The 12,985-nt window shown below is 43.8% G+C and overlaps 1 protein-coding gene across 5 annotated transcripts in view; it reads left to right on the plus strand.

Moving 5' to 3' along the window:
• The first annotated feature begins 1,360 nt into the window (after positions 1 to 1,360).
• TLK2 (tousled like kinase 2) overlaps positions 1,361 to 12,985 on the plus strand; it is a 52,598-nt gene continuing 40,973 nt past the window's right edge. For 2 of the 5 annotated variants that reach the window (XM_077806191.1, XM_077806193.1), the window contains exons 1-2: positions 1,361 to 1,780; positions 3,717 to 3,805. In XM_077806191.1, the coding sequence (XP_077662317.1) occupies positions 3,725 to 3,805 (81 nt within the window). In that variant the 5' untranslated portion in view covers positions 1,361 to 1,780; positions 3,717 to 3,724. The remainder of the gene's footprint in view (positions 1,781 to 3,716; positions 3,806 to 12,985) is intronic. The other 3 variants (XM_077806192.1, XM_077806195.1, XM_077806196.1) reach the window with 3 other exon arrangements.

Consider the following 12,985-nt stretch of genomic DNA (forward strand, 5'->3'; position numbering starts at 1 on the left):
GCAGAGAGTTGCTATGCCTTTCAGTGGCACTTTACATTCTCTCTGATGATGCCCCCAGGATTTGGAAGAAAAGGGAATAAGAACAAACTACAAGGTAACCCACCACAGTAACCAGCCTAGTCCTTGTAATGCTGGCGTTTAGCAAGAGGCAATTGCAAGAGCAAGCCGCTGGCTTTAACAGCGCAAGGGAAGACGACAGTTAACATAAAGTAACTTTGTTTTCTTCGACTTCCCAGTCTGCTTTTTTATGTGCAATATCCCATATTTAATCAGAAGCTTGTCAAAAAGATTTAAGAAACGGCTCCTTGGGATGGGGGCATGCTTGTTTTCTGCTGTCTTTTTCTCAATTCCTCAGAGGCGCAATGATTGGGAGGTTAGGGATGTTCTGTATATAAACCCTTCCCGACAGGCCCCTTTGCTCCTCACCGGGAGGGAGTCATTCCGTGGGGAAGAGGAGACTGTCTTTGCAAACAAGGTCCCTTGTTGCTCAGGAAGAGGGAGGAATTCCCTCTGGGTGGAGATGGAGAGGAATTTTCCCTTCACGCCACAGGGAGTCAAGAGGAAAGCAGGGAAAGTGGATTCGTGCTGATCATCCTTATGCATCAGCTCGTCTCCTCCCTCTGTGCCTGGTCTGTTGCTGCCAGTGCTCATTGAAAGCCCCCTCTTGGCTGGGGGAGCAAAGCATCCTACCCCTGAGTGTTAAGCATATCAGCCACCTGCTTTGCCCCTCAGCAGCAGTCTTGCAGTTCATTGGAGGGTGAAACACCCTGGGTGGGTGTAAATCTCCACCAATCCCCTCCCTTCTGCACTAATCCAATTCTGCTGACCCTCAGCCCCAACACGCCCCATGCAGGCGGGTCCCCTTCCTCACAGCATCCAGAGACCCCCATCCCAGACACTAGCTCCTTCACTTGGGGCAGGCACTAACCTCTCACCCTACCGAACCCCTCCTCCATGATGTAGCCCCTCCCCTCTACACTTGACCCCACTTCTCCTATCAGGTGCCCTGGCCCCCCATGCACACTCCTCTCCACCTGCACAAACTCCTACCCCCTCTCAGCCCCATGCACGGCCCCTCCCAGCCCCCATTAGCCCCTCCCCTTCCTGCATTCACCCCCCACCCCATGCACTCGCCCCTCCCAGCACTGACCTCCCCTCCCCCCCTCCCGGCACTGACCTCCCCTCCCCCCCCAGCCGTGCAAATCTCGCGAGAGAACACGCGCTTTCACTAGTGTGTCTTTGCACCAATCGATCCCTATCGGGCCGGGCCGAGTCGGACCAGGGGGCGGACCCGGCCGCACCGACACCCGCCCCACCCCCACTAATCGCCGACTAGTCGGGCTGACCGTGCAGGGAGGGGGGTGCCCCGGATTCTCGTGCCCCCACCTGCGGCTCATTGGAGCCGCCCCCCCCCCCTTCCCCGGGGCCTTTGTCCTCTGAGACCGTCGCCGCCCCCCTCCCCGGTCTTCGCGCACCTTAGCCGGGAGGGGAGTCTACGCGAGGCCGGGGATCCGCGGCCTCCCCGGCGCGGGCGAGGGGCTCGCCCCGCTTCCCCCGCTCGGAGCCGCCGAGCTCGCGTGGAGCCCGCTGCCCACAGCGGCGGGGCGCCTGGCTCAGGAGAGGCCGCGGAGCCGCCCCAGGCCTCCCCCTCCCGCCCGGGTGGCCGCAGCAGGTTCCCCCCGCCCTCCTCCTGCCCCCGGCGGCGGTGGGATCCGAGTGGGGCCCGGGGAGCTGCTGGGCCGGGCCGGAGGGGAGAGGAGCGGCGGGGGAGCAGCGCCAGGTGAGAGCCGCGGGGGGCTAAGCCCCGGGGAGGAGTGGGGGGAGACGCCGCTGGAGGGGCCCCGGGGCGCGGCCCCTGCCCCGGGGGACCGGGGTCAGCGTGGCCTGAGGGCGGCCGGGCGGAGGCCTGTGTCCCGGGCGGGCGGACGGGGAGCGGCCTGGGCCCTGGCGGTTGCTAGGGCGCTGCTGGGATGGGGGAGCGCAGGCCCGGCCCCGGGGGTGACGGGGGTAAGCGCCAGGCCAAGGGGCCGGCGAGGGCGGGCCGGGGCCGGGCCCGGCCTGTGGATCCCCGGCCTGGCAGTTGAGGTGGTAGCTGCCTGGGGTGGGAGGGAGGCCGGGAGGTGCAGGAGCTGCCGCCGCAGCAGCAGCTGGGATCTGGGGGTGGGGGGAGGCTAAACTCATCCTTGTAAAAACATGGTCCCCAATGCCAGGCAGGGCCCCCCTAGCTCCTGGGAAACACTGAGAGTCTGGGCTGCCAGCAGCTCTCACCCAGGGGCATCCCCGAGCCCTGGGAGGCCGATAAACCCATGGTGTCAAACCTCTATAATACTCGGTACCCCTCTGTCCCAGCCCATGGGCACTATAGGGCTGGGACCCCCTGTCCAGATGGTCCCCAGGCCACTCTGCACCCTTATTTCAGATGACTGAAGTATCTGTATCTTTGTGGGCTTGCTTCGCTGTCATCCCACTTCTCCCATCTCTAGCTTTTCTAATTTCCAAATGAAAAGAGACCACTGACAGCTTCCTTAAATGCAGACCAGAGGATTTGATTAACCAGACGTCTCAATTTGTTCGGGGGTTTTATGCCTTGTTCAGGGTCTGAGTGTGTGTGTGGAAAATGCCGCCCCCCCCCCCCCCCATGGATTTGCTCAGCGCCTTGGAACTTAGATCTGCAGCATTTAGAGGAAATGAGATTTATGGGGACAAAATGGACAGTAAATTGAAGGAACAATTGTATGGTGGCTTTTCTAGAGGGCACTTCCTGCCCTTCAAGAACTTTCCGTGGAGCATATGATCTTTATACAGCAAATCTGTATTCTCTCATTTTTTTCTGTCTTTAGTTTATGCGGAGAAATGAAACTGGAACAGATATTTCTGGAACTTACCAACTTGCTCAAAATGCAGTTGGCAAGATGTGAATCACAGTTCTAATAAATTCTGCAGTTCCTCCCTTTTTTCCCCCCCAATTAACTCTCAAATTGTACATTTCAGGAATTAACCCAAACTACCCAAGGATGTGGTTTTTTTAAACCTTTCATATAATGGCACCAGTTTTAATGGATCACCTGGAAGTACCCAGAAGCATCCAGCTATATGGGAGGAACTTGCGTGCTAGAAGTATCTGGTACATTGCCCAGTAAAGGGAGAGGTTTTAAAAAAAAGTGTCCTTCTCTCCCTCCCATCCCTTTCCTGGAAGAACCCAGGTTTTTGTGTCTGAGGTTGTTATCCCCAAACGCCATACAGCTACCTTTTTGCTTTTTTGATGTCTAGTGCTTTAGTGAGTGGCAGAAATAGAGAATTGCAGAGGGTGAAGGGTGTCTTAGCCCTCCGGTAGTCAGAAAACTCTAAAGACTTCAGCCATGAACTCTTCCTCTTCTCTGTTTCCTCTGCAACAAATTTAACTATCTACCCAATAGGAGAGGGTGGAATCATTGTTAGCAATAGAACTGGGGTTATTCAAATTAAGAAATTTCCAATAGCTGGTAATAGTGTCAAAAGATGGAGCTCTCCAGAATAGGCCCTTATTAAAATAATAACAACTTGATGGCAAGTCCCATTTTACTGCATGACCATTTTAAATCTATATTGCATGACAGAAATTATTTGTATACAGTCACATGGTACTACAGCTATTTTTGTGCATCATCAGTGCCACAGAAAATACGTTCTTTCCCTTTTCCTTGCATTGCGTAATATGGCATATTTTTCTCTCATAGCAGCAGAAATGATGGAAGAGTTGCATAGCCTGGACCCACGACGGCAGGAACTGTTGGAGGCCAGGTTCACTGGAGTAGGTGTTGCCAAAGTGAGTAAAAGTACCTGTGATAGCAGGCACAAATCTTGACCTATTTTGCACACCGCAATTTTTTTTTAACATAAGTAGTGCTGTTCCACTAAGGGAAAGTTGTTCATTATTAGTTTTGATTTGTCCACTAACTTATTTTAAAGAGTGTGTAAAGAGGAATGTACAATACTAAAAATAGTATGAGGCATTTGCCTCTGTGTGCATAGACACTACAGTGTGTGTGAGTTTGATTTGTAATGAAGAGTTAGTTTTTAAGGTTAGCTCAATTTTTTTCAGTATAACAAAGGCCATGCACCGCATCATCACTTCTTTTACAGGAGGCAGTGTAGCTCACCTCTTTCCTATCTCAAGGGCTTGTTTGGGAACCGAATATGAGTAGCTTAGGTGGACACAGTTATGATGAACTTACGTGTAACCAGGGTTAAGGCAATTCAATTCTTCGAGAACCACTGAACTTATGTGAGCTCAGTTATATTCAACTAAAATTTGCTTATTCAGAGGTAAGCTTGCGTACTCTTGGGTTTGCAACCTGCTAGCAAAATCCTACCCTTCTTTTAATGTATGACTTTGTACCTGATCAGTAGATGCATTTCTTGAGTCAGGCATTCAGTAATAAGTTGTGTAACTCTCATCCTTTTGTTTGAAATATTACTCTTGGGTTTGATCTCCATATGTTTGTGTGTATAGTGTGTTAGCTCCTGTAGTATTGTCTCTCCATTTCTCCCACCATTCTAGTTCTTAAGATGACAGTGGAACAGTGATAACATTCCAGTTTGCACACTTTAAACACACTGAGTTTCAGACCGTATCAAGCTAGAAAGGAAATATAACTAGATAACCTGTTGCTATAAAAGGTTTAGCCACCTGTTAGAATCATATTGGGAAGAGGGAACTCAGTAGCTCATTTACCTTTCTCTTATGAAAAGTACAAAATAAATACATCAAAGCTTGGAATGGTGCTATACAAGTTTATATTTTGTTTCTGAACTAATTTATGCAGCAGTTGTATTATGAAGCCCTGGAAACAGATCAGTAAGTAAACAGTTTGCAAATTAAAAGAAGCTTACTAAGGCCTGGTCCAAACTTAAGTTTTACTTTCAGTTAGGTATGTGATTTTTTTTTTTTTTTAAACTGAAATAGTAATATAAGTAAAAACCCTAATGAGATGCAGTTTTTCTGGTATGAAGATGACTTGTACTGGTATGGTTATTCCCCTTCTTGCTTGGGGTGAGCTATACTGATATATTGTGCCCATGCTTGAGCGGTGGTTCTGGTGTTGGACCTCTTTAACTATACAAGTATACAAATATAGTTAAAGCAGTGCAAATTTCTAGTACAGACATACCCTTAGATTGTAGGCTTCTTGAGGGCAGGATCCCAGTCTTTTTATATTCTATAGTGCCTAAATACTTTGAGGAGAGTGTTAACTTAGGAAGCCGCTTCTTACAAAGAGATAATTTTAAGGAGATCTAGGAAACTATACATTAGGAGAAAAATGCCCTTCCACTGTTCAGGTTAATATTGAAAGCTACCTTGCTAATTCTCATGCCATTGAACCATAAGTTGATGATCTCTCTAAAGAGAACAGGTTTCAGAGTAGCAGCCGTGTTAGTCTGTATTTGCAAAAAGAAAAGGAGGACTTGTGGCACCTTAGAGACTAACAAATTTATTTGAGCATAAGCTTTCGTGATGAAGTGAGCTGTAGCTCACGAAAGCTTATGCTCAAATAAATGTTAGTCTCTAAGGTGCCACAAGTACTCCTTTTTCTTTTTTCTAAAGAGAATCAGCAATTTCTCATTATTTCTCAGGCTTCACAGCAGAGGCAGAATGTACAGTAGTAACTTTGTCTAGCATAAAATATGTACAGTACCACAATCTGTGGGTGTAATGTTAATCCCAGATACTATATGCCTCACTGGGTCAATGCTTTTTCAAAATCTATGCCTGTCACACTTGGCACTGGCATCTATATCTCAATGTTTCAAAGTGAGCATGTTTGGAAACCCATGATATGGTTTTTAATAGACTTAAGGAAGATTTTCGCTCTCTCCAGTTGGGTGTGGAAGGAAAGCCACTTCAAATGAGTTAGTGCCATCTAGTGGGATTGGCACCGGACTCTTGGGATGGAAGGTATTCTATTGCTGTTCGTTGCATAAAAAGAAGAAAGTAAATGTAGTCTCAGATGCTTTCCTATTGGGTGAGTAGGCCAGGCAGCTGTAACATTGAATTTCCTGCCTTTTATTAATTTGGCTTATTGCTTGGTATTTATTCATAAATATAAAGCACAAATCAGGCCTGTGCAAAATAAACAAATGCTAGTTTGTATTCTTACTAATAATTACAGCATATATAGGTTTTTTTTACTTTTGTTCACTTGCAAAAATGCAAAGGGGAAATAACACCGTTTGTAAGAGTGTTTCTACCTGAAAACCAGTGTGGACTTGCACTGAATTTCCTCAGCCTCGGAAATTAAAGAACATGCCTTTTTAGAAACTCTTGAAATAACTGAAATCACAGGTGCAAGAAAGCAGTGTTTCTGGGCAGTTGATGGAACTCCATCTACATGAAACAACCATGTAGCTAGACATCTTCAAAGCAATGGTGACTTGTTGGACACCTAGCATTGCTATACAGTTTAAATGTATTCCTTTACCAAATTCATGCCTATGTTGATTCAGGAAGGTCTTGCTTTGTGAATTTCTGACATGAGCTGGTACTTAGTTACTTATTTAATAGCTCACATAGCTTAGGTTTCATTTAGCAAATGAACAGTAAAGTTCAATTGAGAGGCATACTTCTAACTAAACCTCTGTTTTCCACTTTGGGTCAGTCAGTGTTGAAGACAAGCCGTAGTTTGAATTCCTGTGGATAACATTTAGTTGTGTGTCTTCTCTTCTGCATTACCTTCCTTTATCTCACTGCTGGTAAGATGCAAAGTGGGATGGTTCCAAAGGATTTGCACCATTTCAAGGTATTTGTACAAAATATGAAGAGGGATAGCTAGTTGGGGGTGGGAAAGTGAACATGCACTCCTGCCTTCATCATTCAGGCTAAATCAGGACGGATCATTACTGTAACATACCCGTCATCCACCAGCCTGCTATTGGGAACCAATGTCCACAAGTTAAACGTGTCCCGGTTTGCTTTGTTGCAGCTGTGCTGATTCACTCACCGTTAGAAGAAAAAAAAATTCTAAATTTAAAAACTGCAATACTTCAAGACAGCACTGACCCTCTTTATTTGGCTATAGTAATTATCTAGGTCCAAATGTGTACACTAGAATTCAAGAAGCATTGGTCTCTGTCTGTCACTACTGTCTTTGAATTTGCATGTAGGATACAATAAAGAGGGACATGGAAACAAATACAGCCTGAATAGTGTTTGTGTTGCAGGATATCTAGATTAAAAAAAAAAGTATATTGTTTCTATAAAAACAAAAATATTTTTCAACCTGTTTTTGCTTTGTGAACCCTGTGTCTATCCAGAATTGCGTTTCCTTTATCACCAAAATAAGCTTAGCAACTAGACCTCTCAGTTTTAGTTGCAAAGTTACCAAGTAGAGGACTGAAAGTTGAATGGCTGCATTTTGTCCTCAGAGGGAAATAATGCTATCCCAAAAAGTTATTTACCATGTAATTAATGCAAACATTCATAGAGTAGGAGTTCTGAGTTATATAAATGGATTCATCGGCTAGCAAAGGAAGTGCCTAGGGTACTTTGTCTCCTTTTTATCCTGAAAACTTGATAATTATTTGATGGATTTGAAATAAACAATAAGCATATATAGCTACTAAAGCACAGAAATGGAAGTCAGATCTGGGTTCTACTTCAGCTCTGTCACTGACTCAGTGTGACCTTTAGGTAAGTCACTTGACCTGTTTCTGCCTCAATTTTCCCATGCATAAAATGAGAATACAACCTTCATTGCTGGGAGGTAGTGATTGAATTAATCAGTGCTTGTAAAGCACTCTGAAATTTGTAGATGAAAGCTGCCATAAAAGTGTGCAAAGCATTAGCATATGTCTATGCTACGGACACTATACTGAGGTTTTCCTGTCGCAGGAACACCAACAGTGTAGGAACAACGTTAGCTCAGTTGACGGAAGCACTCTTCTGTTGACATAGCTGCGTCTACACCAGTGGTTCTCAACCCGCAGCCCTATCAGCACACAGCTGCGGCCCATGTGACATCCTCAGAGCCATACAGGTAGTATACATATTGTGTGGATGCGGCCTGCATAACACAAAGAGAGCTGCATACACGACCCAGAGTGGTAAATAGGTTGAGAACCACTGCTCTACACTGAGGGTTGTGTCAGCATAACTATGTCAGTCAGGGGTATGGTTTTATCACACCCTCAGCAATGTAGTTATGACAACAGAACTTTCAAGTGTAGACCAAACCTGAGAGATTGAAAGCCAGGCAACTAATGAAAAGAGAGTCAAAGTTGTAAACTTACCTACCTCTCAAACGCAGCGGAGGTGACCTATAGAAACTTTGTTGGTAGCATATGTATCTTTTTAACTGGATGTTTGGAAAGGTCCAGATTTAACCAGTATTACGGAAGTTTCAAATATCACTTGTGTGTGAAGGATGTCTTTCTTATATAGAGATAAATAAAGCATGAAATAAGGAAGAATATTTGTGAAACATGTTTCATCTTAGGGCTGGGCTACTTACTAACTAGCACAAAAGTAATTAGATCAGCTGTAATTCACACCTTTTATTAAGCATCAGGGGGTAGCCTTGTTAATCTGTATCCACAAAAACAACAAGGAGTCTGGTGGCACCTTAAAGACTAACAGATTTATTTGGGCATAAGCTTTTGTGGGCTAGAACCCACTTCATCGGATGCATGGAGTGAAAATTACAGATGCAGGCATTATTATACTGACACATGAAGAGAAGGGAGTTACCTCACAAGTCACACCTTTTGGTTATCTTGGTTCAAATGTGTGTAAGTGACCCTAACTTGCAATGGAATTGGAAAGGATCAATTGTTTGCATTTAAAACTGAGAGAACAATTTATATAGCCCCTTCGCTTCTCTGTGGACTTGCAGATGTGGAAGTTGCACAGGTTTGGGTCACCCGAGAAGGATCATCCTGGTTCGGTCTAATCAAGTGTGCTTCTGCAGTTGAGTTGACAGGAGGTTTTAGCAGAGGTTGCTATTCAAAATTATTCTCTGTGACTCCCTGTAGATTTCATGTTACCTTTCACCATGAGGAGTGCATCCACTACATTCAAGCCAATGGTAAATGTAGTACAAATAACTTTGGGCTGGTTCACTGTGGTTGAGATTGATGAGAACCATCTAAACCAAGTTGTGAGAGGATCACATATAGTGTTTTGCAAATTGTTGTTTGATGTCCACTTGGAGGTGGCTGAGGTAATACATTTATTTCACATTGGGGAATGGATAGACTTAAGCTGGAGCCAGACAAGGTGGATGCTGGTAAGCTAGTCCACTTCACTAAACAATGTCAGATGAGGGCTTTCCTAAGGGGAGTGGGTTACTTCCATTGTAATGTAAGCAAATACAGCTTGACTGCAACCTTTCCCATGGTTCTTCCAAAAAAGAAAATGACTGACAAGCTTGTGTGAGTTGCCAAATGTGAGCAGGCTTTCAAAACCCTTAAGGAAGATTCTTGCAGGTCAGTAGTGCTTTTGCAGCTAAATTACAATATGAAGATTGTGTTGTGTGCAGATACTTCAGATGTGGGCCTTGGAGCAGCACTGTCAGGTGAATCACAAGTGGGAAAGAACACCCTGCTTTTATATCATCAGGAAATTGCTTCCTCGGGAAGCAATGAATGCCATTATGGAGAATTGCCTTGCCATTGGGTAGGCCCTCCAAAAACTTTTTATTTAAATGGCCTATACTTCAAGATGGTGACTGACCCCCTATTTCCTTGCACTGGTTACACTAAATGAGTAGACTTAAGGCAAAACTTCTCCAGTGGAGTATTCTCTTGAAACAATACTCTTAAATTAGTCATCTGTAACACAGCCAAAAATGCAGTTCCATTGGACTTCCTAGTAGCAAGGAAGATCCTGGGCAAACTTCTCCTGATCCAAAAGTGACAGGAAGGAATTGGCAAGTTCCTTCTTGAGGGTTAATTGACTCTACAATACATTGTCACCAGACTTTTATTTTGTTTTATATACTCTATGCCAAGTGTTTCCCTGCTTTCTTTGATAAGATCTTCTATCTTCTTTGGATTAATTCTGTACCTAATTTTAGTATATTTTTTAATTTTAAACAGTCACAGGATGAGTGGAAATTAAGTGCTGTACGTTTGTTCTTATGTCAGACACATAGAGCTAAATAGGAAAAAACAGGAATATAGGAGTTGGAACTACATATGTTAGAATGGGGGGAAAAATCTAATATGTACAGACTCTTACTGTTTATCTAAACCTGTTGCTATAAGTAGTTTTGGTAAGCACTTGATTTCTTGTGTCGCTAGGAAGATCAGTGGGTGTCGGATTAGATGACTTGGGGAAACTCAAGTAGCATTGTGAGAAGAGATTTAGCTGAGAACTTCATGATGTTCCTTAGGCTTTCTGGGTCATCAGAAATCTTCCACTCCTGTTTAGCATGTATTCTAGAGGTCAGAAAAGGCAATGTGCTGTAACAGAAGACTGGGAGTCAGGAAACCTGTGTTCTATTCCAGAGTCCTTTGTTGACTTGCCTTGGGATACATAAACCAGTTGTTTAACTTCAGTTCCTTGTCTATAAACTATGGTTAAAGCTTTGCAAAGTACTTTGAGGACCTAAGATAAAAGGTACTATATAAACCACTAGAGGAGGGTTTCACTGAGGGACACTTTTGTAGAGACAGGCTTTGATACATAATCTTGTTCCCTGTTAATCATTGTTCATCTTCTAGGGCTGCATTTTAAATACAGTGTATCTTGCTATTCATGTAGAACTGGAGCCTGAGTGTACCTTGATTTTGGCCATTGTATGGGATAGAAGAATGGACTACTTGTCCATTCTCTCTTTCCCTGGATGTTATTGGTGTTGGAGGCATGAGGATATTTGTCTCTTGTGATTTCCAAGAGGAGTGCTGCTTTGAGAGAAGCCTCATAAAGAAATTAAGGTAAAACTAAATTCGGTACTGCATTCTGAATTCTGTCCTTCAAGAAACTGATTAGAATTGAATAACTATTTTGTTAATTTGTGAAGCAGCCTCAATTCCAGCTTGCTCTTCCATAGCTGTACCTAGACCTTGATTAGACCTGCCATGTTCAGATGCAGAATACTTATTTCTGGTGATGGTGTCAAAGGTCAGAACAACACTGCATGACTTTCAGATTCCATGTTGAGTTTTCAGGGTGAGCAGTTAAGAAAACAACTTTGTTAACTCAAACTGAATAGGGATGGTCTGTGTACATCATTGAGGATAATTACACATCTGACATTTCTAGAGACCCTTTTCTGACTGCTCACAGCCTACATCATATTATCCCTCTGGGCTTTCCTAGTATACAAGTCAGTGGGATGAAATGTAGAACCTCCTTAAACAAATGAAATATCCTCCTGCAACGTGCCTTGAAAAGCTCAAATGTGGCATTTTAGGAGCAGCTGTTTTCTGTTGCTTAATCTCCATGAGTGAAATGGAGGCAGTGAGATTGTGGAAAGAGTGGGAAGAACGTTCACTTTCATCTTCATAATATTAGAAACCCTTAATGTGTCTGAGGCAGGGCACAAATCTGAGACACTTCTGTACCTAATAAGCTTTATTAAGGTGTAGAAGCAAAGCTTTAACATTGTACCAAATGCTGATGTCTTGATCGTACTGTTGAGGTTCAGGTTCATAAAAGGAAATGATGGATTTTAGAGAACATCATTTGTGAAGTTTATAAACAAGCTTTTTTACATGGGCAAAGAGATTAACCTTTGGTCACTACTTGCCATAAGTGCCATATTAAGTTTTACAGCCACATGAAGGCTGGATCTGTATCTAAGGTTAGCAATGGCACTTCTGTTAAATCCTGTTATCAGGGGTTTATCACTTGGTCGTTTTGAAAAATGCACCCAGGTGGTAATTGGAGTACAAGTCTGTCAAGAACAACTTACTGTGAATAAATGTTTAAAACCAGTTAGATTTTAAATTGTCATGTGTTTTGAGGGTGGGGGGGGAGGAATCCATTTTTTTTTTTTTAAAGCTTGAAACCATTTTTTGTGCTGATAAATGGTTTTGGGGAGGAAGTAAAGGGCCTTATTTTGAACTTTTGGGTTCTGACTGGGATGTATCACAACCTTAACTTTATTTAAACATAGTGCTGCTAGTACTCCTGGAATATTCTGTATATAAAGCTAAGGTGGGGGGAAGGGTTTCCTCACAAATCTGGCTTGGTCATGCTGTTATTTCAGCACAGTCTCCATTTCACTCATATGGAGAATTAACTTGGTATAATAATGAACTACTATGATGGTGCCTCTTCTGTGATGGCGTATCAAAGCTCTTGTTTTTGGGTGTCTCACAAGTAGAGCAGATATAGCTCTTACACCAAGGGAGGAGGTTTCTCTTGGCCAGACAGTGAAGCTTATTCTTTCAGTGAGCAATGAGGTGGTCCTAACGTTGAAATCTACAATGCTGCCTTTACACTGTTCCGGTTGGAAAATATGCTTAGTGTTGATTACCCTTTCTACTTGCTAATTAAAATCATCTTGTATCTTAAGCCTTTATATGCTGTTGCAACCCAACCCACCATCCTCCAGATTTAAGGCGTGAAAAGAAGTAAAAACAAAACCAAAAACCCCACTGGAGGAGTGGTTTTGTCCTGTCACTTCTCAGTAAAGATTTTGGATCATTAACGATGAATCTTGATTTTTATGTCTTTGGAAAGATAGCCTAACTAATTTTCAACTAATTATTTGTGTGAGGATATTACATGAAACTGCAACTGTAAATTTGCACTCCAGTTTCCTTTTAGATTGGATTTACTGCAGCCTTTGGACCAGATTTACAAAGGTATTTAGATGCCTGATGTTGCAGATAGACCACTAATTGGCTTAGGCACTTTTGCAAATCCCACTAGGTGACTATCAGCATCTTTTGGTGCCTAAATACCTTTGTAAGTCTGGCCCAAAGGTAGCTTTCGGACACTAATTTTTGGTGTGATGGGAGCAAACGTCTCTAGTTTGGGGTCAGTCAAGGATGACTGAAA

The sequence above is a fragment of the Eretmochelys imbricata genome, chromosome 27, assembly GCF_965152235.1.
Source record: "Eretmochelys imbricata isolate rEreImb1 chromosome 27, rEreImb1.hap1, whole genome shotgun sequence".
In the NCBI taxonomy this organism is placed as follows: domain Eukaryota; kingdom Metazoa; phylum Chordata; order Testudines; family Cheloniidae; genus Eretmochelys; species Eretmochelys imbricata.